This window comes from Meriones unguiculatus, chromosome 3 (assembly GCF_030254825.1).
Source record: "Meriones unguiculatus strain TT.TT164.6M chromosome 3, Bangor_MerUng_6.1, whole genome shotgun sequence".
Taxonomy (NCBI): Eukaryota; Metazoa; Chordata; class Mammalia; order Rodentia; family Muridae; genus Meriones; species Meriones unguiculatus.
In genome coordinates, this window is record NC_083351.1 from 181,836,381 (window position 1) to 181,861,266 (window position 24,886).

The 24,886-nt window shown below is 49.7% G+C and overlaps 1 protein-coding gene across 7 annotated transcripts; it reads left to right on the plus strand.

Moving 5' to 3' along the window:
- Positions 1-63: 63 nt before the first annotated feature.
- Tmem268 (transmembrane protein 268) lies at positions 64-24,527 on the plus strand. Of its 7 annotated transcripts, XM_060381196.1 has the most exons (12): positions 204-372; positions 1,489-1,781; positions 1,906-1,985; positions 3,363-3,440; positions 4,933-5,124; positions 8,049-8,158; positions 10,309-10,416; positions 11,806-11,955; positions 17,427-17,537; positions 19,558-19,638; positions 19,983-20,162; positions 23,276-24,527. In XM_060381196.1, the coding sequence occupies exons 5-12, from the start codon at positions 5,016-5,018 to the stop codon at positions 23,453-23,455; spliced, it is 1,029 nt and encodes a 342-aa protein (XP_060237179.1). In that variant the 5' UTR covers positions 204-372; positions 1,489-1,781; positions 1,906-1,985; positions 3,363-3,440; positions 4,933-5,015; the 3' UTR covers positions 23,456-24,527. The 7 variants fall into 7 exon arrangements, with proteins under 7 accessions (XP_060237178.1, XP_060237181.1, XP_060237180.1 ...); XM_060381198.1 differs by lacking the exons at positions 204-372; positions 1,489-1,781 and adding an exon at positions 69-152; XM_060381197.1 differs by lacking the exon at positions 1,489-1,781 and having other exon boundaries at positions 174-372.
- Positions 24,528-24,886: the final 359 nt, after the last annotated feature.

Here is a 24,886-nt window from a genome sequence, read left to right on the forward strand (position 1 = left end):
GAGGCGACGGGCCGGGGCTGTGCGCGGGGGCGGCGGCGGCGGCGGCGGCGGCGGCGGCGGCGGCGGCGGCGGCGGCGGCGGCGCCGGGACGCCTTGGCGCTGGAGGGGCGCGGAGCCTCCGACCCTGCGCGTCCCCGGGCGGCGGCGCGGCGGTGAGTGTGCGCGGGCCGTGCGCGCGCCCGCACGCCCGCGCTCGGGGGTTGGGGCTACGGGGCCTGCGTGCGCGGCCCGCCGCTAAGGCTCGGGTGATCCCTCCCCGCCCCACGCGTGAGGCGTGGGATCTGCGGGGCAGGGCGGGTGATTTGTGGGGTGAAGGAGCCTCAAGGCCAAAGGGCAGAGACCGGGGAGCCAGCTGCCCAAGGCCAAGGCCAGGTACGGTGGGAGACGCCCGGCCGCGCCGAGTCGCCTTTCTGTTCTGGCTCCCTCCGTGGTTTGCTCTCTGACCTTGGATAGTCAGCTTTCTCTTCCGGGGTTTAATGTCCTCATCTTTGAAATGGGTCGTTTGGACTCCTTGTCTAGCCAGGTTTTTCTGCCCTAAACTTTTGGGGACAGCCGCCCCTCTGATCTGTTGGACTTGCAGTGTAACTAACCAAGGAAGCTGAGTTTGAAGAAGGAAAGCCGCTTTCTCTTTCCCTTCAGGGCATCCTGGCCAGGTGCTTAGTTGTTGGTGAGGCTGCCCTGCGCTGTGCAGACACAGGACCTCTGGGGACTGGAGTCTGCACAGGCTGCGACTGGAAAATCTGGTGGAAATGTGCACTCCCTAAGGGACTGTCAGGAGGCTTAGGTGCTTGCTCCCTCTGTACTCTGCTTACCCTTGCTTGCGGGCCTCCCTGACTTGGGTGTGAAAACTGGAGCAGCAGCCCTTGGGGTTCTGCTTGCACCCTAGTGGCCCTGTAGTCTCTGGGCTGGATGGATACAGGGTGAGCCCCTGACCTCTGGTCTTAGTCCATTCAAATTCGTCATGGCTCCTTTCAGGCTCCACCATGGTGAAGCCTAGGGCCATCTTTGCAGCCCAGGGAGTCTCCTCCATCTAAGCTGCTCCCCTTTGCTGCCTGGTTTCCTCCTCATCTCTGGCGGCTCTCTCTGAGTATGTCTTTCCCAGTGGCTGATGATCACCCACAGGAAGGGCCGAGCAGAGGCTTCCTGTTGTGTGCCTGGTTTTACAGTTTTGGGCCTGGCCCTAGAAGGGTCTCAGGGAATGCTTGTGGAATAGATTGAGGACAACTACCTTCTCTCAGTAACCGCCGGTTTCCAAGTGCCGATTGTGTGAACATGGAGTCGCAGTGTAATCCTAAGTTACTATTCTCGTCCCCGCTCCAGGAAGTGGAGGCCTAGAGAAGTCCAGCACCTTGCTCAAGGCTGCCCAGGTGGAGAGTGGTTGGGCTGGGCAGGTTACTTTTAGCCTTGGGTGTAGGACGGGCGTCTGCTGATTGGGTCTCTGTGGGCAGCAGAGGGGGCTGATGTGGGTGCTGTGATTTCTGCCCCCAGCACAATGCTTCATTGTGGGGTTTTGCAACCCGTGGATCCTTCTGTACAGCCCCAGGCTTGAGCAACTCCAGCTGTGTCAGCTCCTCCCGGCTTTTCAACACTCCAGTGTTGTGAGGCTTAACTGTGGCCCTGAGTCCCCGGAGTACAGATGTCAAGGCTGTGCCTGCCAGCCTAGCAGTTGATCAGAGGAAGTGGAGCCGTGTCAGCTCAGGGTACAACCTTGTGGCTGTTTTTGTGGCTTTTGTGCCTCTTGGGGGTTACAAGAAGGAAAGCATGGCTGGTAAGGCTGGCTGGTAAGTACTCAGTATGTTTGACACTGCTGCTATGAGTCGGGTTGAGGAGGAGCGGAGAGGAGGCCTTGTCTGCCCGTGAGGAGTATTGCAGGCTGACTAGAATTTGTTTCTATATCATGCCTAGGAAACATGGTTTCTTCCTGATCTACTCAAAGGTGGTGTCATGAATAAGCTGAAAGGAAGCCAGCCAGACCAGGTCCAGAGGTATGAGGGCATGGGTGCTGTGGGCCAAGACTCTGGAGCCGAATGCTAGAATCCTTCAGCTGATAGCCACATAGCTTGGAGAGGGCATGTCTTGACCACACTGAGGGAAAACCGCACTGAGGGAAGGAGGGAACCTGGGGTGTTGGCAGAGAACAGCATTCTTATTCTTGCTGTTATGTTCCCAAAGCAGCTGAGTGAGGCAGGCCTCCCTACCCCCACTGTGCAGATGCTGTGTAGAGTCCAGGCACAGGGGTCTGGTGGGGGTGGGGCGGCGTAGGGCTGAGGACAGAAGTCACAAAGCACGTGAATGGCTGTGCATGTATTCTTACACAGGCTTTTTGGCTCCAAAGCTTTCAGTATTTTCATAACATTTTGTTGCTTTTTGGCTTTAGGCTCCGTTAGGACAGTGGTTTGAAAATTGTTAATATTCATCTTTTATCTGTTCTTTTTGGAAGAAGAGGCTCCCCAAAAACCAGTGGTTCTCAACTTGTCCAGCGCTGCTATCCTTTAATACGGTTCCTCATGCTATGGTGACTTTATAACTTTAGATTCGCAACTGTTATAAATCATAACGTAAATATCTGATATGCAGGATATCTGCTATGCAACCCCCACAGGGTCCAGACCTTCAGGTTGAGACCTGCTGTTATAGAGTTTAAGGTTGGGCTGGCTTCAGGCACATGTGGCTGCATGGTTGCTCAGGGACCCTCACAGAGAGTCGTTTTTCCTCACAGTTGGCTTTCACGTTATGCTGCCATCATATGTTCTTCAGTTTTTGTGTCTAAGTGTGAGCACACACGTGCCATGGCATGAATATAGAGGTCAGAGGACAACTTTTGAGAGTAGGTCTTGTCCTCTACCTTGTGGAGGCAGGGTCTATCTGTCAGTATTTATTTTTTAGATTTATTTAATATTTACGTGTAAGTGTTTTGCCTGCACACATGTCTGAACTGTACACATAGAGTCTGTGTGTAGTGTGTGCCTGCTACCCTCAGAGGGCAGAAGAAAGTGTTGGGTCTCTCCGGGAACTGGAGTTGTGGGTGGTTGTGAGCCACCAGGTGGGTGCTGGGAACTGAACCCTGGTTCTCTGTAAGTGTTCTTAACTCTGGGCCATTTGTCCAGCCCCGGGCTCTCTTCTTATTGCCTGGCCCACAGACTTCTTGCCTGTCTTCTGTCTCTGCCTCACATCTTACCATAGGAACTCTGTGACTGTAGACACCCTGCCACCTCATCTGGATTTTTATGTGGGCACGGGGGGGGGGGGGGTAGAACTCGGCCATCACACTTGTGCCCACAAGTGCTTTTACCTGCTGAGTCATCTCCCTGGCCCCAGATCCTTCCATTCTTAACAAGAGTGCCCACATTTTCATTTTGCAGGGTGTCCCACAGCTGCTCTTATTGAAGCAATGAGATAAACAGTGAGGAGGACAGAAGGATCAGCTTTTCCATGGAGAGGTCAGTGGCAGTAGGCCTGGGGCCCATTTTGGATTCAAGCAGGTGTGTGTCATCTGGAAACTTCATGACTTCCCCACTGTCACCTTCCTTGGTATCAAATGAATGTTCTAGAGGACTATCCACCATTTGTCTACCAAATATATCTAGAGGGCATTTTGTAGGATTGATGTGCCATTCCTGGGTATTTGATGGAACATGAATTTTTTCTCAGGTCACAGGCACAGGTTGCAGCAGATAGTGACCCACGAAGTCAGCAAGGGAGACCCCATATGGAGCATCCACACTTCTGCTGATGAAAGTGGCTAAAAGTGGTGCCTGCTGTGCCTCTGGGACACCTGAGGCTGGAGGCGTTGGCTCTGTCTCCATGATCCTTCAGAACCAGATGCAAAGCCAGGACTGACTCTCCTTATCTTTTCTCAGATAAGAGTTTAGCTGCCAATGTTTCCATGCTGGCTTTGCCCACCTGAAAGTCCTAGAGACCAAACCCTTGACTAAGTCAGAGGTCTATAAACAGTCACACCAGGAGCAATCATCTTTCTTTTTATGAAGCAGGCTTTCCTGGTAGCCTACACCTGTCTGAAACTCACTGTGTAGCCCAGGCTGGTATTAAACTTTTTTATCCTGTTGCTTCTGCCCCCTGCATCCCTCAGTGCTGGGATTATCAACATATGTCATGAGGCTGGACTGAGGGTGGTTTCTTTTTTTGTTTGTTTGTTTGTTTGTTTCTTTCTTTCTTTTTGAGACAGGGTCTTACTATGTAGCCCTGGCTGGCCTTGAGCTCACTACGTTGACCAGGCTGGTGAACTCACATAGGTCAGTCTGCCTCTGCCTCTGCCTCCACTAGAGTACTGGCATTAAAGAGTTTAAAGAGCTGATATTCATGGAGAGTGCTCTCTGTCCCCTGTGGCCTCCTGTGTGTACTGCCCATTGATTCCTGGTTTCGGGCATGAGGCAGGAGGTCTGCTAGATTTGAAGAAACCTATTCGAAGATCTGAGGTTGGGCCACCTATCCACGTTTATACAAGTAGGAGGCAGTGGGGTCACAGTGTTGAGTCCTGAACACGGACCTCGCCTCTTTAGAGAACTGGAATGTAGCCAGACCGTCTGGCTAGTTCTCCTCTTTGTAAGTGCCAGGACTTTTTGCATGTAATCTGTGTTTCCTGTTCCCTGGTTTTGTTTTGTGATATGTATGTATTAGAAGCAAGCCTTTCCATAATGATTATAACACCTGTCATAGGCTTGCTTGCCTGGGCATCTCAGGAAGGAATGAGTGGGAGCCTGGTGTAGCTGAGCTGGAGAAGACCCCAGGCAAGAAGGGGAATTCTCAACTGAGGCCTGCAGAAGGTTTTGGTTCCTTCTCCCTCAAAGATATTTCCTCAGTAGGGTCAGAAAGTCAGCATTTAGACTCTTGACGGTCATCCCGGGCCTTTAGCAACTCTGGGAGGGCCAGAGAGCCCAGGCTTGACTTCTTTCTTCTGCTGTTCTTTTATAGGCAAGTGGAGGTGAGACACTGCCCCAGCATGGACTGCACCCCCGGAAACAGGAAGTAAAAGCTAGAGCAGCTGTCTGCCTGCCATGGCTTGTGAGCCTCCCACAGACCCTGGTGGGTCAGCTGGTCCTCTGCCCACCTCTACTCTGGATTGCAACACCCTGCCTCAGGGGAGCCCTGCTGGCTGGGGGCAAGGTAAGGCCATGACCTCCCTGCATCCCTTCCTTCTCATTGTGTCCCATTCATACTGAACTCCCACCATATGACTAGGCTGTCTGGATAACTGGGTGACTTTGGGATTCAGCTCCAGGCCACTTTCTATCATATCTACTGTGTTTTCATGGTCACTGCCCCCTGTCACCACCTTAAGCTTGATCACCAATTTTCTCTTTCCACCAGAGAGCCTTTTTCAGATGTGTAGCCTGCTGGCGTATTCTGCCTCAGGGATTCTGACTGGACACGTCATGAAGATCCACCATTCACCAGGCCAGCCTTGGTGGCCTCTGCTGCCTTGTTCTCTGTTCTTTTCAGGGCATTCTGTCTCAGGACCTTTGTACATGATGTTCTTCCTACCCGTGATGCTTTTTTAGTGCTTGATTTCCATTCATTCTTTAGGCCTCCATTCATTCTTTCTTCCTGTGACAAATTATTTGGTGGCTTAGCCTTAGTCAGGATTTTCTGATTTATTCTTTCTGTAGAATTTGTTTAGTGTACTAGGTATCTGTGTAATAAATACTGAGTGCCAGTTTCCCTACCAGGGTGGAAGTTCAGGGAGGATAGGGCTTCGTACTGTTTCACCCTTATGGTGTCCTTAGAGCCAGCAGGAGGCCTCTGCCATAGGAGACACAGTCAGTGTTGGGGGTATGAAGGGATGGATGGTAGCTGGGTGGAGCAAGGAGAAATAGCACTGTGAACTGTAGGTGTTCTGTAGAAATGTGGGGCTTACATAGAAGGCCTGAAACTTAGTGCTCAAAAAAAGGTGTATGACTGTTATTAGGAAAGAAATTTAAATATCTATATATGCTGCAGTAGAAAGGGGCGGGATGAAATATTTTTTCCTTCAGGACTTGAATGGCGTCCCTCTGCCAAACGTTAGCATTCTTCCTCTTGAGTCTGTGTGCAATCTCCCCCTCCTCCTCCTTTCTCTCTGTCTCTGCTTTGCTTAGCTTGGGTGTAGAAGCAAGTATTTCCAAGTGCAGGACTTGTTGTTCTGATTTTAAGTAACATGAGAGTTCATGTCGCCAAGAATCCGAGAACTCCTGGTAGAAAGGCAAACAAGAGACTGGGGGAAAGGTCTCTGTGGTGTTTGGGCAAATGCTTGTGAAACCCAGGGTGTGGCTGGCTGAAGGTTGAGAGTCCTGTGTGGCAAGGAGGGCACCAGTGGGAGATGTCACTGAATTGTGGCTGTGTTTGGGTACTATACTATCCATTCTTGCTTGCTCCATCCCTCTACCCTCAGGTCAACTGGGTAAACTCCTCCGCATGCCAGAGGCTCAGCTGCTGTTCCATGTGACAGCACCCGCCTCCTAGGACTCTTGGAGCAAGTGCACAGTGAGGGCCCAGTTCTAGAATGGGGGACTTTTAGATACCTTCATTTCTGTCTACCCCTTTTCATCAGAGTAGTCTTCAGTTTAATCTTAGACTTTTTTATCAAGGTATGGGAGGGCAAAAGGCTTAGTGTTTCCTTATCAGGCTTTTGATAAGGAAAGTTTGCTATGTTTCAGTTTGCTATGATCTCACTTGGGCTAGTAATCTTCCCTTGAGGCCACATTCGGGCTATCATCTGTGTGGTCCACGGTCTCCTGTGGCGGCTGTGACCATCTGGTAAGGAGAGGAAACAGTTGATCCTCTAAGTTTACCTTGTTAGTAAAAGGCTGGCTCAAAGTTTGATCCCTCAAGATCCAACCTGCGTTTTTTTTTTTTTTTTCCATGTCCCATATTCCTCTCAGAAAGGGAGGGGAAAGGGTAAAATTGGAAGCTCTTTTGGACAGGACTTAGAGTTTAGAATTCTGTGGTGGAGTCCTTAAGATAGGTGGTGCTCTCCCTACTTGATCCAGGGTATGAGAAAAGTACACTGTCAAGACTGAGGACTAGAGTTCTATCATATTAATTACTTAATTAATTGTCAAACATGTAAATGAACAGACCAGCATGGAACTATGGGCTAAAGGAAGAGCTTAATGGAATAACTGAACAATTGCACACACACATGCTCATTCTTGACGTGGGCAAATGAGGCAGTGGGGGCCAAGGTTAATGTCTGAGTGTGATGGAAGACTCTGCACGGCTGGAGAGGATGTTGGATGTTTAACACAGAAGCTTGAAAATCATGCTCTTCTTGCAGTTCTGCAGTCAGAGCCTGACTCTGGTTTCCCTGAGCTCACTGTGGAGGCAGTACAGGGCTGTAGTTCTTTCTGGGGGTTCTGTACAAGGCTCTGTGTCCTTCCCTTCAAGGTGGTACAGATTACCCACAGTACGTAGCCCGTGGCTCCTCCTCCCGTGGTCAGAGCTAGTAATGGTGTAGATCTCTGTGTCCTTTCTCCTGACTCTGCCCTGCCTTCCTTTAAGGACCACTGGGATTCCTTCAGCCCCAGTGGGTAATCTAGGTAGGCAGCTGCCTCAGGCCAGCTTATCTGTGCCCTGGATTCCATCAGCAGTGCTTATTACCCTTTGTCCTGGCTGGCAGCATGGTCACAAGTCGGGATGAAGGAGTGTCCATCTGGGGTCTTATGTTTTGTGGTAACTGTTTAGGTCTGAATTTGGTGCTTTGCTGGCACTTAAATTATTCAGCTGAATTTCCTGTTCAGGGCTTGACTAAACATCTACTTAATGTAATTGGTTGTTCAGCTTCTGTTTACATTGTGACAGGGGGATCACTACCATATTCTTTGTGGGATGGTTTTTCTGTCTGGGAAGTTTTAAATTATATAGTTGACCCCGTGGGCCTTAGTTTTGCCTCCTGGGGGCTTCTCAGTCAGGCTAAGTCTTTAGAGATTTGGAACAGCTATGGTGTCCCTCATCATGAGAAGGTCCTTCTAGCTTGAGGTGTAATAGCTTCAGTTTTGAGCTCCTCCAGAGTTATTTGTGCTTGGCCTTCTGATACTGTGGTCTGCCTGCAGAGCTTCACAATGGCCAGGTCCTTACCGTCCTTCGGATCGACAATACCTGTGCACCCATCTCCTTCGACCTGGGAGCTGCAGAAGAGCAACTGCAGGCCTGGGGCATTCAGGTGAGTACAGCTGATTGAGTCTGTGGTCCTCTCTCTGTCCATCTAGCCATCTCTTTGCAAACATTTCCTTAACTCCTAAGTGTGCTGGCTGTGGTTAGGTGCATAGGGAAGTGTATTAGAAATGTCCTTTTTCCCCAGTATGTGTGGGGTGGGTGGTCACTATGTCCAGGCCCTGAGCTGGCTAAACTGTGCAGAGGTGAACAGGACCCAGGGCTTAGCTCACACTGCCCAGCAGGAGCCAGACATGAGTTAAGTAAGTAAGGTCAGCCTGTCATGGATGCCACAGTAGAGGACCCTACCCGGCCTGATGGTACAGGAGGAAGCTTTGAAATTCCATGTGGTAGGTAGTCACAACAACTTCATGGAACATTAGACCCTGCTAGGTTGTTGAGGAATAAATTGAAGTATGTTGGGTGGGAGTCATTATAGGGGAGGAAACTGCGTTCATGTAAGTTCATGGAACTTACCACATAATGGATGGGAACCTTCAAACAGTGAACCCAGGCCTGGACTAAACAGGACTGCTGTGTGGATGTGGATACAGGCTTGCTGCTCACTACCTGTGTGGCTTGAACCTCTCTATGCCTCAGTTTTGTCTGCAAGAGAGGGTCATGTTAATGCCAGTTCTGTAGGCTTCTGTCAGGGCTGCACGTGTGATAGCAAGGAACGTCTGCAGCTCTTCGGGTACACAGCGGGCTCTCAGGGAACCATAGTACCCACTCCTGGTGTGCAGGGCAGTGGTGTGGCTCTGTCCCCAGTGCCCTCGAGTGAGGTGTCCGCTGGGCTAGCCAGGAAACGGCAGGCAGGGACACAGGCAGCTGAGTGTGCCCCAGAGCTTTCTGAGTCTAACATGTTGCCATTGAAAGAAGACTTTCCAGACAGCACCGAGCGTCCCCTGCTCTGGACAAGCTGCTTTGTCCTCTGTGTTTCTACCCCACCCCTGTGCAGAGCCTAACGCTCCTCTCTCTTCTCTCTCTGTCTGCTTCCCTCCCTCCCTCCCTTTCCTGTGAGGTGTGCACATTCATATGTACACACGTGCGCATGTGGAGGCCAGAGCTTGGTGTGTTCCTGGTTTGGTCTCCACCTTGTTTATTGGCATGTGGAGGCCAGAGCTTGGTGTTTTCCTGGTTTGGTCTCCACCTTGTTTATTGGCATGTGGAGGCCAGAGCTTGGTGTGTTCCTGGTTTGGTCTCCACCTTGTTTATTGGCATGTGGAGGCCAGAGCTTGGTGTGTTCCTGGTTTGGTCTCCACCTTGTTTATTGGCATGTGGAGGCCAGAGCTTGGTGTGTTCCTGGTTTGGTCTCCACCTTGTTTATTGGCATGTGGAGGCCAGAGCTTGGTGTGTTCCTGGTTTGGTCTCCACCTTGTTTATTGGCATGTGGAGGCCAGAGCTTGGTGTGTTCCTGGTTTGGTCTCCACCTTGTTTATTGACATGGGGTCTGTCACTGAACATGGAGCTTGCCCATCTACCTAGATTGGCTGCCAGGGCTTTCCCCAAAGCACCCAGCTATTTAACATGGGTGCTAGGAATCCAAACTTAAGTCCTCATGCTTGCGCAGTAGAATCACCCGTGAACCATCTTCCCACCGCCCACATTAAAGCATTGCCTTGAGATTAGTGAAGAGCTCATGTGTATATTGTAATATGTTCTTAACATGAGGATACACAGCGGGCTCTGTGTATAACATAACCTACATATACACACTGATGACAGTGATTGTTATGTCATGTTATGATATGTTATGTTGGTGTGTGTGTGTGTGTGTGTGTGTGTGTTTGTTTGTGTGTTCGTGTTCACTTAGCCCAAGTTACCCAGTGCTTGAATGACATGACCAGATTTGGTCCAGGGCCTGTGCCTTGCCCAAAGCTGTGTCCCGTGCTTGTTGGAAGGTACTGAGACTCAGGCTGTCTGCTTCCTCTGCTGGATGACCTGGCCCTCAGGTTGTCACCTTCCTGCAGGTAGAGTGGTACCCTAGGAGTGCCAATCTGTGCTCTGAGCTTCTTCTTCTGCCCTCTTAGGTGCCTCAGATGTGCCTTATCCTCCTCCCATGGGCAGTTCTGTGCACTGGGAATGCCATGCTTGCTGGCAGGAAGAAGGTGGGGAGTGGCTGTCCTGTAACTGATGACCTCTTTATCCTGCATGGCATAGGTCCCTGCTGAGCAGTACAGGAACTTGGCTGAGAGTGCCCTTTTGGAACCTCAAGTGAGGAGGTATATCATCTACAACTCCAGGCCCATGCGGCTGGCCTTTGCTGTGGTAAGTAGTTGGGTAGGCCCACACTGCCTCCTGCCTTGGCCTCAGGCACACCAAATACAGCAGTGTATCCTGGGGCATATAAGGGGACGAGGAATCCAGTTGCCTGGGAAGCCCAGTACCAAAGACATGGATTTACTGTGGATGGGGTCAGTAGGGGAGGGGAGTTGGGATTGGGAATCTGCAGACCACTAGGCTCCCCACTCAGTGTTTTGCCCTTGGCCAAGACTTTTCTCTCTGAGATTTGGTTTTTCTTTTGTCCCCAGACAGGCATGCACATCGTGCACGCATGTACCTTTGTGTGCATGTGCTTGCAAACATTCACCTAACCTACATATACACACACACAAACACACGTGAACATGGCCAAGCAGTGTGTGAACCCAGTCTCGCTCCTGCTGCTAAACCCTTAACCAGTCAGCTCACTGGTTCTGTATGTGTTTATGGTCACGTGGTTGGAGGAGGAGACAAGGAGCTTAGCCTTTACCAACTCCCTAACAAGTACCGGGCTATGGAATGTTACACTGTTAGCCCTGGAACAGCCCTGTGACGTAGGCAGGGTTGTTTCCAGTTCACAGGTGGAGAAACTTAGGATCAGAGTGGTGCCATCGCTTGTCCCAAGTCATATGCAAGGCAAGAATTACTGTGGGCTTTAGACACTGAATATTCTCCCAAGTGCGCTGCCTTTTTGTGTTTCGTTTGGAATTGGGGTGGGGGGGGTTTATGAGTGATAGACCTTGTTATCAAACTTGAGGGGTCATAACCTCTACCCCACGTCAGGTTTACCCAGTTGGCCATCTTCAACCGGCCAAATAAAAGAACCAAATTAAAAGTGGAATACAGAAAAATGAGGTTTATTCAACGTGGCCACATTGGAGAGAGTGATAAAGGTTCAGTAAACACTCCAGAGGTCCTGAAGGGAGAGCGATGTTTAAACACATATCTAAGGCTATACACATCTACGCAGCTCAGGCAAGATGCGGCCCCGGCCACCACTGGCCTAGCTTTGTCTGGGCTTTGGTCACATCTTATAAGGTGGTCTGACAAGTTGTTAGAGTGGTGTGATATCTCTTTCCCCTTGGCTGGTGCCATTTCCCAGCAGGAGATTCCTAGCAGAATTCCCCATTCTTTGGGGTCTATAGTTTCAACAGTGATAATCAGATTGAGAGACATACGCGTCTCCTTAGAATACCTTCACTTCTGCCAGGACACTTACAACCCATTGTCAAGAGTCCCTTACGATAGCAGGGAGCAGGCGCTCAGGTCCCAGGGTTGGCAGGGATTCTTCCAGGCCCCTGGGAGGCTGTCCGACCCAAGAGGCCACGGGGCTATCCACAGGGTTGCCAGTGGGTGGCACTGCTGTCCCTGAGTGCTCCATGCCTTCCTCCACAGGTGTTCTACGTGGTGGTGTGGGCCAACATCTACTCCACCAGCCAAATGTTTACCCTGGGCAACCAGTGGGCAGGTGTGCTGCTTGCGACCCTGGCCGCCATCAGCCTGACCCTGACCCTTGTGCTGGTCTTTGAAAGGCAGCAGAGGAAGGTGAGATGCCAGGGGCCCTGTCTGTTCTCTCCATAGGGCTGGGTAGTCTGACGTTCTACCTCAGGCAGCTCCTGCAACCACCCTCATGGCTGCACATCCATGACTAACAGAAACAAGGTCACATGTGATGCTAAGTCCTTTGTTGTACATTTTAAAAAAAAAACAGACAAAACAGGTTCTTACCGTGCAGGCCCATGACCTGGAACTGTGTAGACTAGGTTGGCCTGCCTGTGCCTTCTGAGTGCTAGGATTATAGGCGTGTGCCATCACGTGTGGTTCCTGTTTTGTTTGGTTTTTTGAGGTGGGGTCTTGCCAGGTAACCTAGGTTGTCCCCAAACTCAGGATTCTTTCCGTAAGTGCAAGGACCACCAGCTTGTGCCGCCTTGTTCTTCTCCCCTCCTCTCCCTTCTCCTTTCCTCCTTTGCTCCTCTGGAAGGTTACTCTGTCTCATTTTAGTGCTTTCAGTTCACAATCTGATGGCCTTGTGGCTTTGGTTCTCACTGGGGCAATTGCGTGTGGTGTGCAAAGCCACTTGCCTCTTGGTCAAGGAGCAAAGGCTCTTTGTTTTCTCTTCTTTGTTTTCTTAGCCAGTCACAGCAGATTTTTTTTTTTTTTTTGAAGCCAGATGTTTCAAGAGCAGTTCCCAGTAGCCAGCATTCCTGCAGCACCCTGTTTAGCTGAGCTTGCTCACACACCTGTCCCTGGACCTGTACAATACTTAGGATTGTTGGGGAGAGAAGGTCATGGCCCACCTCGCTTTAGTACCAGGGCTGGAGACTGAGGGCTGGGGGCCAGTGCTGTTGATTCTCCTCAGGTGGGTCGCTCCTTCACTGACAACCAGGCCTCACTTCTGTAGCAACCTGAGAGGCAGCCAGTGAGCTCAGACAGGGAACTTGTTCTGGATCCCATTATAAGGGAAGAGGCAGGGTTCAGAGCCAAGCTTCTGCTCCCTAGTCGCCTTTAGAGAGGCAATCCCTGCCTCCCAGCTCTCTGTGGTGCTCGGAGGTTGGTGTCCCTGTATGCTTGTGCTGTGTATCGAACTTTTCATGGCAGGTAGCTTGTGGAGGCTTTCCATGGTTACACCTCATGACTGAACAGAGGGCTTCAGACATGGAACAGGGGTTCAGCAAGGCTCTGGGAGCAGCCCCAGGCTCACTGCTGCTAAGTGATGAGGCTAGACCTCAAGATTTGACTGCTTAGATTCCAGGTTACCTTCTTAGCACCCAGTGTGTGGCATCCAGTGCTGCTGTCATGAGTATAAACTTATTTTCTTAAAGTCCTGTGGTTAGAAGTCCAGTGTGAGTGGCCCTGGCCCAGAAATTGTCAGGGCTTCTGGGGGTGTATCTGCTTCTTGCCCTCTTCCAGTTCCACTTTAAGGACCCCTGTGGTAATGGGGACTCCCCCTGGGTGTGCCAAGACCCTCTCTTAGTGTGAGGTCAGCTGAGCAGCTTCTGCCCTGGTCCACTGTGCTGTGTAACCATGTGGCCACAGGTTCTGGAGAGGGCTGGATGTCTTGTAGGCCTTATTCTTCCTAGCTCAGGATGCTATCTTTGGGTCCCTGGAGAGGTACCTCTGTCCGTGTGTCTGGAGTTCCTGGACTACTGCTTGCTGCACTAAAGTCCTTAGCAAGTGTTCTGCTTCCGCCTGGCTTGGCTTCATATTGCCAAATTCCATTTCATGCCTGTGTTCACAGGGGCAAATTGGGACTTTATGGCTTAATCATTCTGAAAGGATCTTTGTTGGGTTTTGCTTTGAGTCTGACAAGATAATCCTACCCCTGAGCTCTGTTTAGGCCTTTGTAACCCTTGTGCTTGGTCTATAAAAATAAATTGCCCTAAGGAGGAGGAAGGGAGGAGGAGACCTAACAGATGTGTCCCAGTGCCATGTGACTCACAGTCCAGGGGTGCCTGCTGGTTGCCTCGACCCCTCTCCACCCCTCCTGCTCTTATACAGCTGTGCTTGGGAAGCAGGAGAGTGCCAGGTGAGCGCTAGACACAGGTCACAGAGAAGGGCCTGCTCTCTGCAGTCTGCACATTCGGGGGCCTCAAGTGCAAGCTGAACCCTGTCAGGGTCCTGTGTGCTCCGTATTTAGGGCTTGCTGTCCATGCCCAACAGTGTTGTAGGACACAGAACTCTGCTGTGACTTCTTAGCTCTACAACCCAGGGTAGGCTGAGTCACAACACTTCTGAACCTGTTTTCTCATTTGAAGATGGCATGATCATCAGGCTCTATCGTAGGGTGGTTGTGGATTAAAGGGCCTATTTTAAGTGGGAAGCATTCACAGTTGTACTTGGTGTTACATAAATGCTCAATAGGTCTGAATTGTTACTGTTGATTTTGTTTGGTAGTAAAAATAGCTCTAGATTCAAGAAATAACATTGGCTACATGCGGGGGTCTAGCTCCAGGTGAGGTCAGGCCTGAAGAAGGGTGGATGCAAGAGCATCCCTGTGCCTGACTCCTTCCTCCCTAGACCCCTCTCCACTCCTCTGCCCTCTGCAGTTGTACTTGTGAAGCAAGGGCGAGGGAGGAGTGAGCCAGGCACAGGGATCGGATCCGTAGTTTTCCAGCCTGTCTGACTGGCAGGCTCAGTGCTTCTTTATTTATGCAGGATTTAGTAAGCAGGGATAGAAGGGTGTTGTTCCAAAACAGATCATATCATTTTTGTTTCTGTACATGTGTGTTAACTTCTACTTGGTCATAAGTTTAGTCATCATTGAGAATCCATGACAGAATAGAATTATCTTTTACAATCATTTTCCTTCATCAGTCCCACAACCCACCTTTTAACAATATTGCCCTTTCAAGGGCCTATTTTGCTAAAGCAGGACAGCCCATTCTCAAGCTGGTAGTTCTTGTGCTTTCGAGGGCACTAGACAGAAAGAAAATCTCCAAGCCAGCCTGGGCAGACTGTGATGTCCCAAGCAGTGCATTATCAACTTTGAATAGTCAGAGTGCTAATTATCATTAGGCCCAGGAAAATTCTTCAGGCTAAAGCTGCTGCAGTTATTATTCAATTTCTTCCATAACACAGTGTTTATATTTTATATATTTGTAGAACTTATTCATATGTCTAATCTTGGTATTTTTTGTTTCTTGCTCATGTAACACAACAGTGGCTCTGTATGAGTTAACTTTTTCTAAGAAAGGGAGGTCTTAGTACTTTATTCTTCTATCATTTATCGACAGCATTCTTTGTCCATCAGTATTAGAAAGAGGCTTTTAATTTGATCTGCTCCCAACTTCTTTAGCCTATTGTTAGCCTTTTAAGGTTGACTTTGCTCTGATTATCCTGTTCCTGAGTAAGTACAGGGCAGATGTGCCCAGAGTGTCTTTGAGTCAGAGCCTCATAAGGATTTCTCTGACATATTTACTTGGGTCACAACCTCCAAGGCATAAGGAAGACCTTCAAGGAGGCTCAGATAAGCAAATTTCCCTAAAGGCAGGAGGGGTACTATGGTCAGGACTTCCTGGGGAAGCTTAGAAGCAGTACTTCTGGGAGAAGGCATAGATGATTCATAAGAAAATTTTCATCAATGCAACATCCCCAAGTTGTATAAATAATATCTCCCCCACCCCCGCCCAGCCAATGTGTGATCAAGTCCAACATGGAGATCCAAAGATCCAAAAGAGTGTGAGACTGCACCACAGCGATTGCATCACTCGGCTCAGCTTTGCTGGATCTTTGTCGAGCAGCTGTGCTGGCTTTATGACTTTCACTATTCCTGTTAGATATGCTGTGCTAGCTACAAAGATCCCCTCAGCTCTTCCTTTAGATCATGGACTTCAAGCCCCTGAGATTTGTTTGTTTGTGACAGGGTCTCTGCACAGCCCTGGCTGTCCTGGAACTCTCATGTAAACCAGGCTGGCCTCAAGCTCACAGAGATCTGCCTGCCTTGGCCTCCCAAGTACTTGGATTAACAGTATGCACCTGGCTCTAGGGATAGCCTACAGACCTCTTCTTCCTGATTGTGTCCCCTACAGAATTAGCAGCTTCTGCATTACTTAGTGAGAGCCTCAAGATTTCATGCTTTCTCCATTGTTTTCTATCCTCATGTGGTGAGTGATTAGCCCTCCTCAAGAATAGATGGGTGGTGCAAGACCTGAGAGGCTGATACTCTGCCGCATGTCCACCCCATGTACAACACACAGTTAGGTAATCAGTAGAGATGCCCGTGTGTGGCCACAGTGACATAGTGGAAAATGTGACATTGCAGTTCCTTGTCATAGTGACAGTCCTGGCCACCGTGTATGGAGTGGGCCAGATGCAGTAGCTCATTTCATCAATATTAAGGCCTGTAAGTCAAGGGAGTTTCCATCTCTGGTTTTAAGATGAGGACATGGAGGCAGAGGTGTCAAGTGACCTGTCCATGGTGACACAGGCAGTGGAGTAAGGGTCCAGAACTGAACTCTCAGTTAGTGAGTTTCTGAAAGATGAGCAAGACTGACCAGAATTCTAGTTAAAGCCAGTGGAGGCATTCCAGTACACTGTGACCCCTCATGAACTCCAGCTCTAGGCCCTGTGTGCAATGGAGTCAAAACAACATGCTGGAGAATCCTGCATAGATTTTTTTTTTTTAACCTCTTCCATGACCAGTGATCTTTTTCCATGCACAGGTAGGGCAGAGGATAGGCCCTTAATCATTCCTGCAATGGGAGGCATGTGCTGGCAACCCTGACCTCTGTCACTGAGTGCCAGCATTGTCTGTCTCTGTGTGATCCCCCCAAAAGCCTTTTCACATTTCCAGTTTTCCTTTGGGGGGCCTGCTGTTTTGGGGAGCCCTTATCTTCGGCTGACTCTGAAGTTTCCTGAAGGCACATTGAGGGTCTCTTCTCTAGGCCGTTGCTCTGGCTTCTGTCACACATTTCCTTTCTGCTCTCCGGTCTCCTTGGCATCTGCTGGCTGCAGATTTGCCATTGGCTACAGTGCGTGGGAGCTGAAAGAAACAGCCTCTCTGAAGGCCAGGTACTGCGCTGAGAGCTGTAGACGTGGGCCTGTAGTATGGTAGAATGTGCCTCACCCCTGGCTTGCTGGAGGCTGAGGCCAGGGGATCTGAAATTGGAGTTCCTGTCTCAGAAAAGAGAAAGGGAAAAAAGTAGGTGTTTTGTTTACAGAGCTGCTGCTTTCCATACAGACTAGACCTTTCCTTCCCTCAGACAATTTCATCCTAGTCCTGGGCTAAAGATTTTCTTCACAACTCACTGAGTTTTTTTCCCACTCCTAGGCAAGGGTGTGTTTTTGTTTTTGTTGTTTAAACCTATAACCTAAGACAGCAAGACTCAGTGGCGAAAGAGGCAACAGAGCCAGAAAGCAGCAGAGCTGGGCTTAAGCTCCTTCACACTGAATTCACCATAGGGGAAAACAGTTGTCTTGAGCATGAAGGTTGATACGTGGCCCGTGGGAGAGGCACAGCTGTGATGTCCAGGGCTGGGGACCTCCTTGGCAGCTGGGGCCTGGCACTTGTCTTTCAGGCCAACACTAACACAGACCTGAGGCTGGTGGCCGCCAATGGAGCCCTCCTCCGCCACCGAGTGCTGCTGGGGGTGACAGACGCAGTGGAAGGCTGCCAGAGTGTGATCCAGGTACTGTCTCAGCGACCCTCCCGGTGGCCTGCTTGCAGGCGGCCTCGTGTTCTTCTGGCCTGCATTGTGGGGTGCTGGGATGGCCCGCTCTTCCACCCTCCCACCCCACCCTGTTCCAGCCTCTCCCTCAGGACTCCTCTCCGCTGAATCTTGCAGTTGGGCACTGTAGGAATCAAGGTCCCTGCAGAGTCCCTGTGCAGTATGAGCTTGCACACCCATGAGGATGACAGATATACACAGTGGCTTTAAAGGGACAGTGAGAGCTCGTGGTGGCCCAGGGCTGCAGCCGAGTGATGGGCTGGAGAGCCTGGTAAGGTGCTAAGGCCTCATGTGTCTGGCTCAGTATTTTTCTGTCTCCCTAAGGCAGTAGGAAGTTGTGTGTGGACATGGCTGAGGCTGGATTTGATCCTGGTTGCCTCAGCTCATTGCTTAGTGCAGTGTGTCTTACCTATGATCCCGGTGATATCTCACCTCGCTTCTTGCATGGCAGGGGTGTACATTATTCTTAGTCTACAACTGAAGATAGCAAGGCTTGGGGAAGAGACACAACCTACATAGCCAGGAAGCAGAGCTGGGTTGCAGCAAAGGCTCTGCCTCCCTGGCATGCTTATGCTCCATTGTTTGCAGCCCTTTGCTTCAGGGAGGCCCAGGGATGCCTAGAGTGTGTGTGCACGGAAGACCTAGGAGCTGTGCCTTCTGCACATCTGACAGATGTCTGCTGAGAGCCTCCACATGCCAGACACTGTTCTCTGGGTGGAGCTGGGGCTGAGGATACACATGTCCTTGTTTAACAGAGCTCATCACAGCTGGATAGCATGGAGGATAAAGTTATCTCACCTGAGATTGCTGGCAGTTCAGACGGGACGTCTGCACCTCGGGAGTCTACGACTCCTTTCTAGCCTCATTCATTTCCGAGTCTCCTCTCGGCACACAGGAGAGACCCTGGAATGTAGTTGAATCTGTGGTTGTCCAGGTGGCTAATGAAGGGACACATCTTTCCAGACAGGGTTTCTTTTATCTTCACAATGGCATGTTGGCATAGATGATACAATGTCTGAAGGTCTTTCAGAATCCCTGAGGGTGATGGGCAAGGAAAGAGGTAGCAGTCAACAGGGGTGGGAATGGGGGGAGTTGTTAAAACAGGATGAGGGAGTGTTCCCATCTCCTGTGTATGTTTGAGATTTTTTTTTTCCGCAGTAAAAAGATTTTTAAAAACAGTCATGTGAATAGATCCTCCTCGGGGTTGAGCTGGGTGGGAGAGACTACTGGCAGGGAGGGCCGTGACCTTTGGTTTCGGGGTCAGTCATCTTGAGCAGGGATCAAGGTGGTGAGTGCAGGTGTTAGATTCAGGATTCTACTTTTCTGCAGAACTTGATTCTCATGTGTGTGGCACCATCAAAGTGTCTCGAGGGACACAGAAGGTTTTGGCTTAGTAAGGATAGCCTGGCCTGCGGTGTGCTGAGGCTGCAGTGGAAGGAGAGGTTCAGGGTATCAACCAGGATGTCTCTCTTACCTGCACCCTTCCAATGAGAACATTGATATTAACAACCTTGAATCTGGCACTGGTTGGTGGAGATGTCACTTGGGAGGGCTTTTCTCTTTTGCGTATTTGGGTCTCAGACAGAATGGTAGCCATTTTTCTGAGGGTTCCCCTTCCTCAATGGACATGTGATGGCCAAGGGGGTTTGGAGCCTGTCCGAGGTGCTTGTTGGGAGATGGGCTCCAGACATTTTGTCCGTGGTTGGACATACTCTGAATTTGCTTGCAAAGCTATTTTTCTAGGTTGGCCACAGAACCTAGTGGCAGGGTGCACTAGTGTTCTCTCCTGGGTTCTATTTCCGGTACCACCAATTTGTTAACCCTGCCAGCCACACAGATGAGTTGCAGTCACACTGTTCCTGCCAGACAGCAGGCATATCAAGTGGTTATCGAAAGGGTAGGCCTAGATGAGGAGGGGGAGCTGGGGAATGGCCCTGAGGTTAGAGGTTCAAGGTCAGGCCACTGCTGTTTCTCTTCACAGCTCTGGTTTGTCTACTTTGACCTGGAGAACTGTGTGCAGTTTTTGTCCAATCATGTTCAAGAAATGAAGAGGAGCCAAGAGGTAAGATGGCTGGCTCCTTTTCTAGGATCAGCCATTTCCTGGGATCTCAATATCCTGAGGTCAGGATCGCAGTGGCACCCTCCTCCTGTCCGGCTAGAACCTTTGGCTTGAGGCAGGGTTTGCACCCAAGTTGATTCTCTTGCAGCATGTGGGTAGACACTCTTATCCCAGCTGTGATGAGCTAACATAAGCATGGAGGGCAGAGGCCTTCCGCAGGACTCTGCTCGTGTGGGGAAAAGTGTGACCTCACCGTCTTAGCTCACTGAGGTCAGTGTCTAGCTCTCCAGCTGGTCAAAGTCTGCCAGACTTAGAGCATACCTGCGCCCCCTCTGTTTTCTTTGTAGTCATTGCTGAGAAGCAGATTAAGCCAGCTATGTGTTGTCATGGAGACGGGAGTGAGCCCTGTGGTGGAAGGGCCTGAGGACTTGGAGCATGCTCCCCTCCTGCCCAGCACTCCTGGTCCTCAGGAGAGACCGCTCACGCAGACTGAACTCTATCAGCTTGTTCCAGAGGCTGAGCCAGAGGTAATGGTGCCACAGCCGTCGCGGAGGTCCTACCTTGCGGGCCCCCATGTGGTCATGGTCCAAGTGATGGCTCAAGCTTTACGTCTTGGGGTTGTAGCTTCTCTTAGTTGCTAGAGACAGTTCTAATCTTGAAGGTCAAAGCTTTCTTTTCTTTTTTCTTTTTGCTAACTCCAACATTTATTTATTTATTAATTTGTTTTTTCTGACACTTCTGTTTTGACATAACAGAATTTTGCTCTGTAGTCCAGATTGGCTGACCCATAAACCTCCCAGCTGCTGGGATTTCAGGCTTCATCTCTATACCAGTACTTTAGAGCATTGTTTATGGGGATTAATGTTGTACTTACTGGCCCTTCCGGTTGTATTTGTAAATACCTTGGCCATCCTTTTTAAAAGCTATGCTGCGAGGATTGTTGCGTGTTGATGAGCTCTAACCTATGATCAATATGGATAAATACTGATCTTTTGAAAGTCTGTTGCTGGACATGGTAAAACATGCCTGTAATACAAACACTCATGAGGTGCAAGTAGGAGAATGGCAGGTCTAAGGCCAGACTGGCCTACACAGGGAGGCCCTTAAAGAATAAAGATTCTGTTGTTCAACTGGTCAGTCACATGTTCATGTATCTGTCTGTCTCTCTGTGATTGTTCATACATCTGTCCATCATTATCCATCCATTTGTCTATCCATCATCCATCTGTTTGTTCATCAATCAGCATCCATCCATTCATCAGTTTAGCCATTAGCATCCATTCATCCATTCATCCATCTTGCCATCCATCTATCAATCTGTGCCTTTGCATTATCTGTCACCATGCCTCAATCATCCACAGTTCTGCCTACTTGAATCCTAGTCACTGTTTGGATCTGTGTGAATTCGTTCACTCTGAGCCCCGGGTCCCCTGCAAGGTTCTGCTTTTAGGCTATGTATGGGGTCTGGTTCCTTGCTGGTAGACCTGAAAACTACGAGGACAGACCCAGTCAGGAGGAGTGATCTCAGCTGACATTTGGAGCTTTGGCCATCACTTGAATTTTCCTTTCATTCCAGGGCTTTAGAGAATCAAGGTTCAGCCTAGCCCAAGCTTCCTTACTGACACTGGTGGAAGTCTGAGGCTTCCCACCAGGGGCATTTAAGAGAGAAAATGATGGCTGTATCAGTCTCTTCACTTTTTTTATTTTTATTTTTAACAGAACAGAAAAGACTGATAAGGCCATGTGTTTTATTCAAGGTGGCTTGTGTGTCTGGGTTGACATGCAATAACCCATTAAATATGGGCCTTTAAAATTATTCTTTCAAATTTGCTCACAACCATAGAAACACAATTTCTAGTCATAAATATCAAGTGTGTGTGATGTGTGTGTGTGTGCGTGTGCGCGTGTGCGTGCATGTTTTGAAAGTAGCTTATCAGTTAGGGAAAATATAACCTATGCCCAAGTCTCAGTGTGGACTGGCTGTGTCTGAAGAAGCCCTGTCTGTGGCAGATGCAGAATCAGAACAATCTCTCACATCTTTAAGGGTGTGCCTTCTTCAGCACACCCTTGAGGTCTGCATCACTTCACTTTGACAGGGAGACTGAGACTTGCTCAGGCTTTCAGAACGAAGGAGAGGGCAGGAGAGTTTTGACAGACACTTCCCCTTGGACTCTCAGTGAACCAGTTGGGCTGTAGAGTGTTGGTTCTTACAGTGTTGATCTAGGGCTGAGTTGGTGAGGCCAGTCTGAATTAGTGAAAGGTATGTTATCTGCATTTTCAGCATCCTCTAGCCTAGAGAAAAAGACAGCTTAAGAAAATGCTGGTCCTGGGGAGCTGTTTGCCATTAACTGCTTCTTGTCCAGGACCAAGTTAGGATCTTTCTATAGTTTTGATTTTGTGTTGTTTTGAAGCAGAGTTTCACTCTGTAACCCAAGCTGGCCTTTAACTCAGTCAGTAGTCCAGGCTAGCCTTGAATTCATAGCAACCCATCTGCTTTAGCCTCCTGATGAGGAGATTAGAGGAGATTATAGAAGCCTCCTGGCTTCTGCTTCTTAGCGTTGCTGGTGGATCCAGTGGTCTTTACTGAGCTGGACCAACAGCTTTGTGCTCCCGCGGCCTCATGCCGCCGCTCCACAGTCCATGTGACCAGTAAAGACAGTGCCTCAGGCAGGCAGGGACGTGCCCAGTGAGCTGCAGGGTGGAGGAGCTGGAATTCCCTGTGTCTGTGATCTCAGTACCTGTTTTTAATTACTAGCTTTCTGGAACCCACACCGTTTTATTACATTTTGATGGACTCAAGTGAGAGATTTAAGCCTCTTCCCTGCAATACCAACTGGTCAGTCAGTGAGTGAAGCTTTACAGAGAGAGAATGTTTAGAGAGAATGCATGATATCCAATTAATTTTTTTCTTTGTAATCTTTTTTTTTTTCATTTTTGTAAGATAGACACATGGGATTTGCCACCTTTGTTGTGTAACTTTCACCATCATTTGTCTTCAGAATGCTTCCTCTCCTGGACCCAAACCCTTTCAACACGGTCTTCCTTTCTGCCTTCCCCAGACCTGGAACCACTGTTTCCTTCATGTGCAGTGTTTGTTCCTTTGTGGTAAACCAGGTTTCATAAGCAAATTCTCAGCATGTCTGGTAGAAAGATGTTTACCAGACAACATATGTGAACTGAAGGTTTCCTATCATGAGAGGCTTCCTGCTATTCAGCCCCCATTAGTGATCTTCTTCAAGTGACTGGGTCTGACCTCATGGGTGTAGGTAGGGGAGTGGTACTTCTCCAATACTCTGAGGTTGCAAGTCTTCTGGTGCTTGGGATGCTGCCCAGAGCGTCCGGCATGGTAACTGCCTGATTCACTTCTGAGCAGATCCTTCAGTCAGTCATTGTGTGTCTTGTTAGTGAGGCCTTCTTGGGGATGAAGCAGCCAAGGCCACAACAATTCCTACCCAGTGGCTTGCAGAGTGGGCGCTCTAGACCAGGATGCATCGTCCAAGAGTCCCAGGCACTGGCCTGGCTTGTTCTTTCCATTGAGCTTCCTTCCCAGGTCGAGGACAGGATGACAGTGTTTGCTTCGCCTGTGCCTAAGCCCGTTACCCCTGGTCTGTCTGCTTATGTTGCTCCCTGCCTCCCATAGGAGATGGCCCGGCAGCTACTGGCAGTGTTTGCTGGCTACTACACCCGGCTCCTGGTGACCTCTCAGCTTCCCCAGCCAATGGGAACACGACACATGGACTCTGCGTGTGTCCCATGCCCCTGCCAGCTCATAGAAACACACATTCTGGGCACAGGATGCTGCCCATTCCTGGCCAGGTGACCCAGGGACAAAGACGTTCATCTTCCTCCAGGACTGAGAAGTGGCGGAACAGTCAGGAGCCCAGCATGGCCAACAGTGAGTTCAAATGAAATCAGCATTTGGGGACGCTTTGGAGAGTGTCACTCATGGAGGCCCTGGGCTCATAAAGTTCATGCCAGATGCCTTGTTTGCATCATACAATGGCCTGGCCTTGCTGGATCTGATGCATGAGCTAGAGTTGACGGAGCCTGCGATCTGGATGGAGGATCCCTTCTGTTGCCTGCAGAGCTCTAGAAACCTGCAGCTGACCCCAAAGGGCAAGTCCCTGACCCTTGGTGTCAGATGGGGAAACTGAGGCTCAGAGAGTATGCTGCTCTTTCTGCATTGCCTCAGGCTGCTGCTGTCATAAGCCGACCCGTTTCCAGTGTCAGGGAAGATTGTCAGAAGGGTGAGCCTGTTTATGAACTGCAATACTGTCTGGGCTTGCTGTCTATTAACACTTGGAAAAGAAGATCCTATTGGACTCAGACTGATTTTGTGGTGCAACGTGCTAGCTTGTGATTACAACTCCATCCTGCCGAGCAGCAGTGGTATTTCTGACACTAACATTGTTCTGGAATGAAGTATGATCAGACACTCACTCTGGGCTGTATGAAGAGCTCATAGATCTCCACAGAGTTTGAAGACTGTCCACAAAGTCGAGCTCCAAAAACTAGTCTTCGTGGTTTTTGTCCCCCAACAAATCATTATTATAAGTTGGAACTCTCCTTGAACTGGCATATGTTTTCATTCCTGTTGGGCTCTTATTCATGCCTCAAAACCCAGATTTCCGTATATCTCCTGCTGCTGTATCATTGAAATTCCATAATAAGAGCTGCTCCTATTGTGTATGTTTTATGTTATTCTATTTCCCCCCTGTACATACCTCTTTTCTGTCAAGACTGTAAACTCCTCAAGGTCCAACACTGTACCCATCTCCCTTCTGGGAATGACCTGGACTTGCCTAGAAAAAAATAATTCTCAGAAGTCCCATGGATTGGTTGCCTTGTTCTGCAGACATGGTAGAATAATATCCAGATCATGATGGACCAGCGTTCTGGCCTTGAGTTGTGTCACTTTATTTGTCCACCTCCGTTTGCTCGTCCTCACAGGCTGGATGATTCTGATAATTTCCAGCTCATTATACCATTTGTTTTTCTTACCTCCATGCACAGAGTGATCCCCTGACCCCAAGCTGAGCTGTCCTTGGTGGGGGCCTTGAGCGGGAGCACTGGCCTAAGCTAGGAACCTGGAGTACTGTTAGACATCTGCCGTCTCCAGCGCTGTGTGACCGCGCTGAGCGCATTGCTTCTCAGTGTGCCCACTGATACCTTTATAGAGCGATGTGGCGGACTGAAGTGGCACAGTTCAGACTTGTCGGGTAAGACGTGTCTCGCCTCTGTGCGTTCTCTG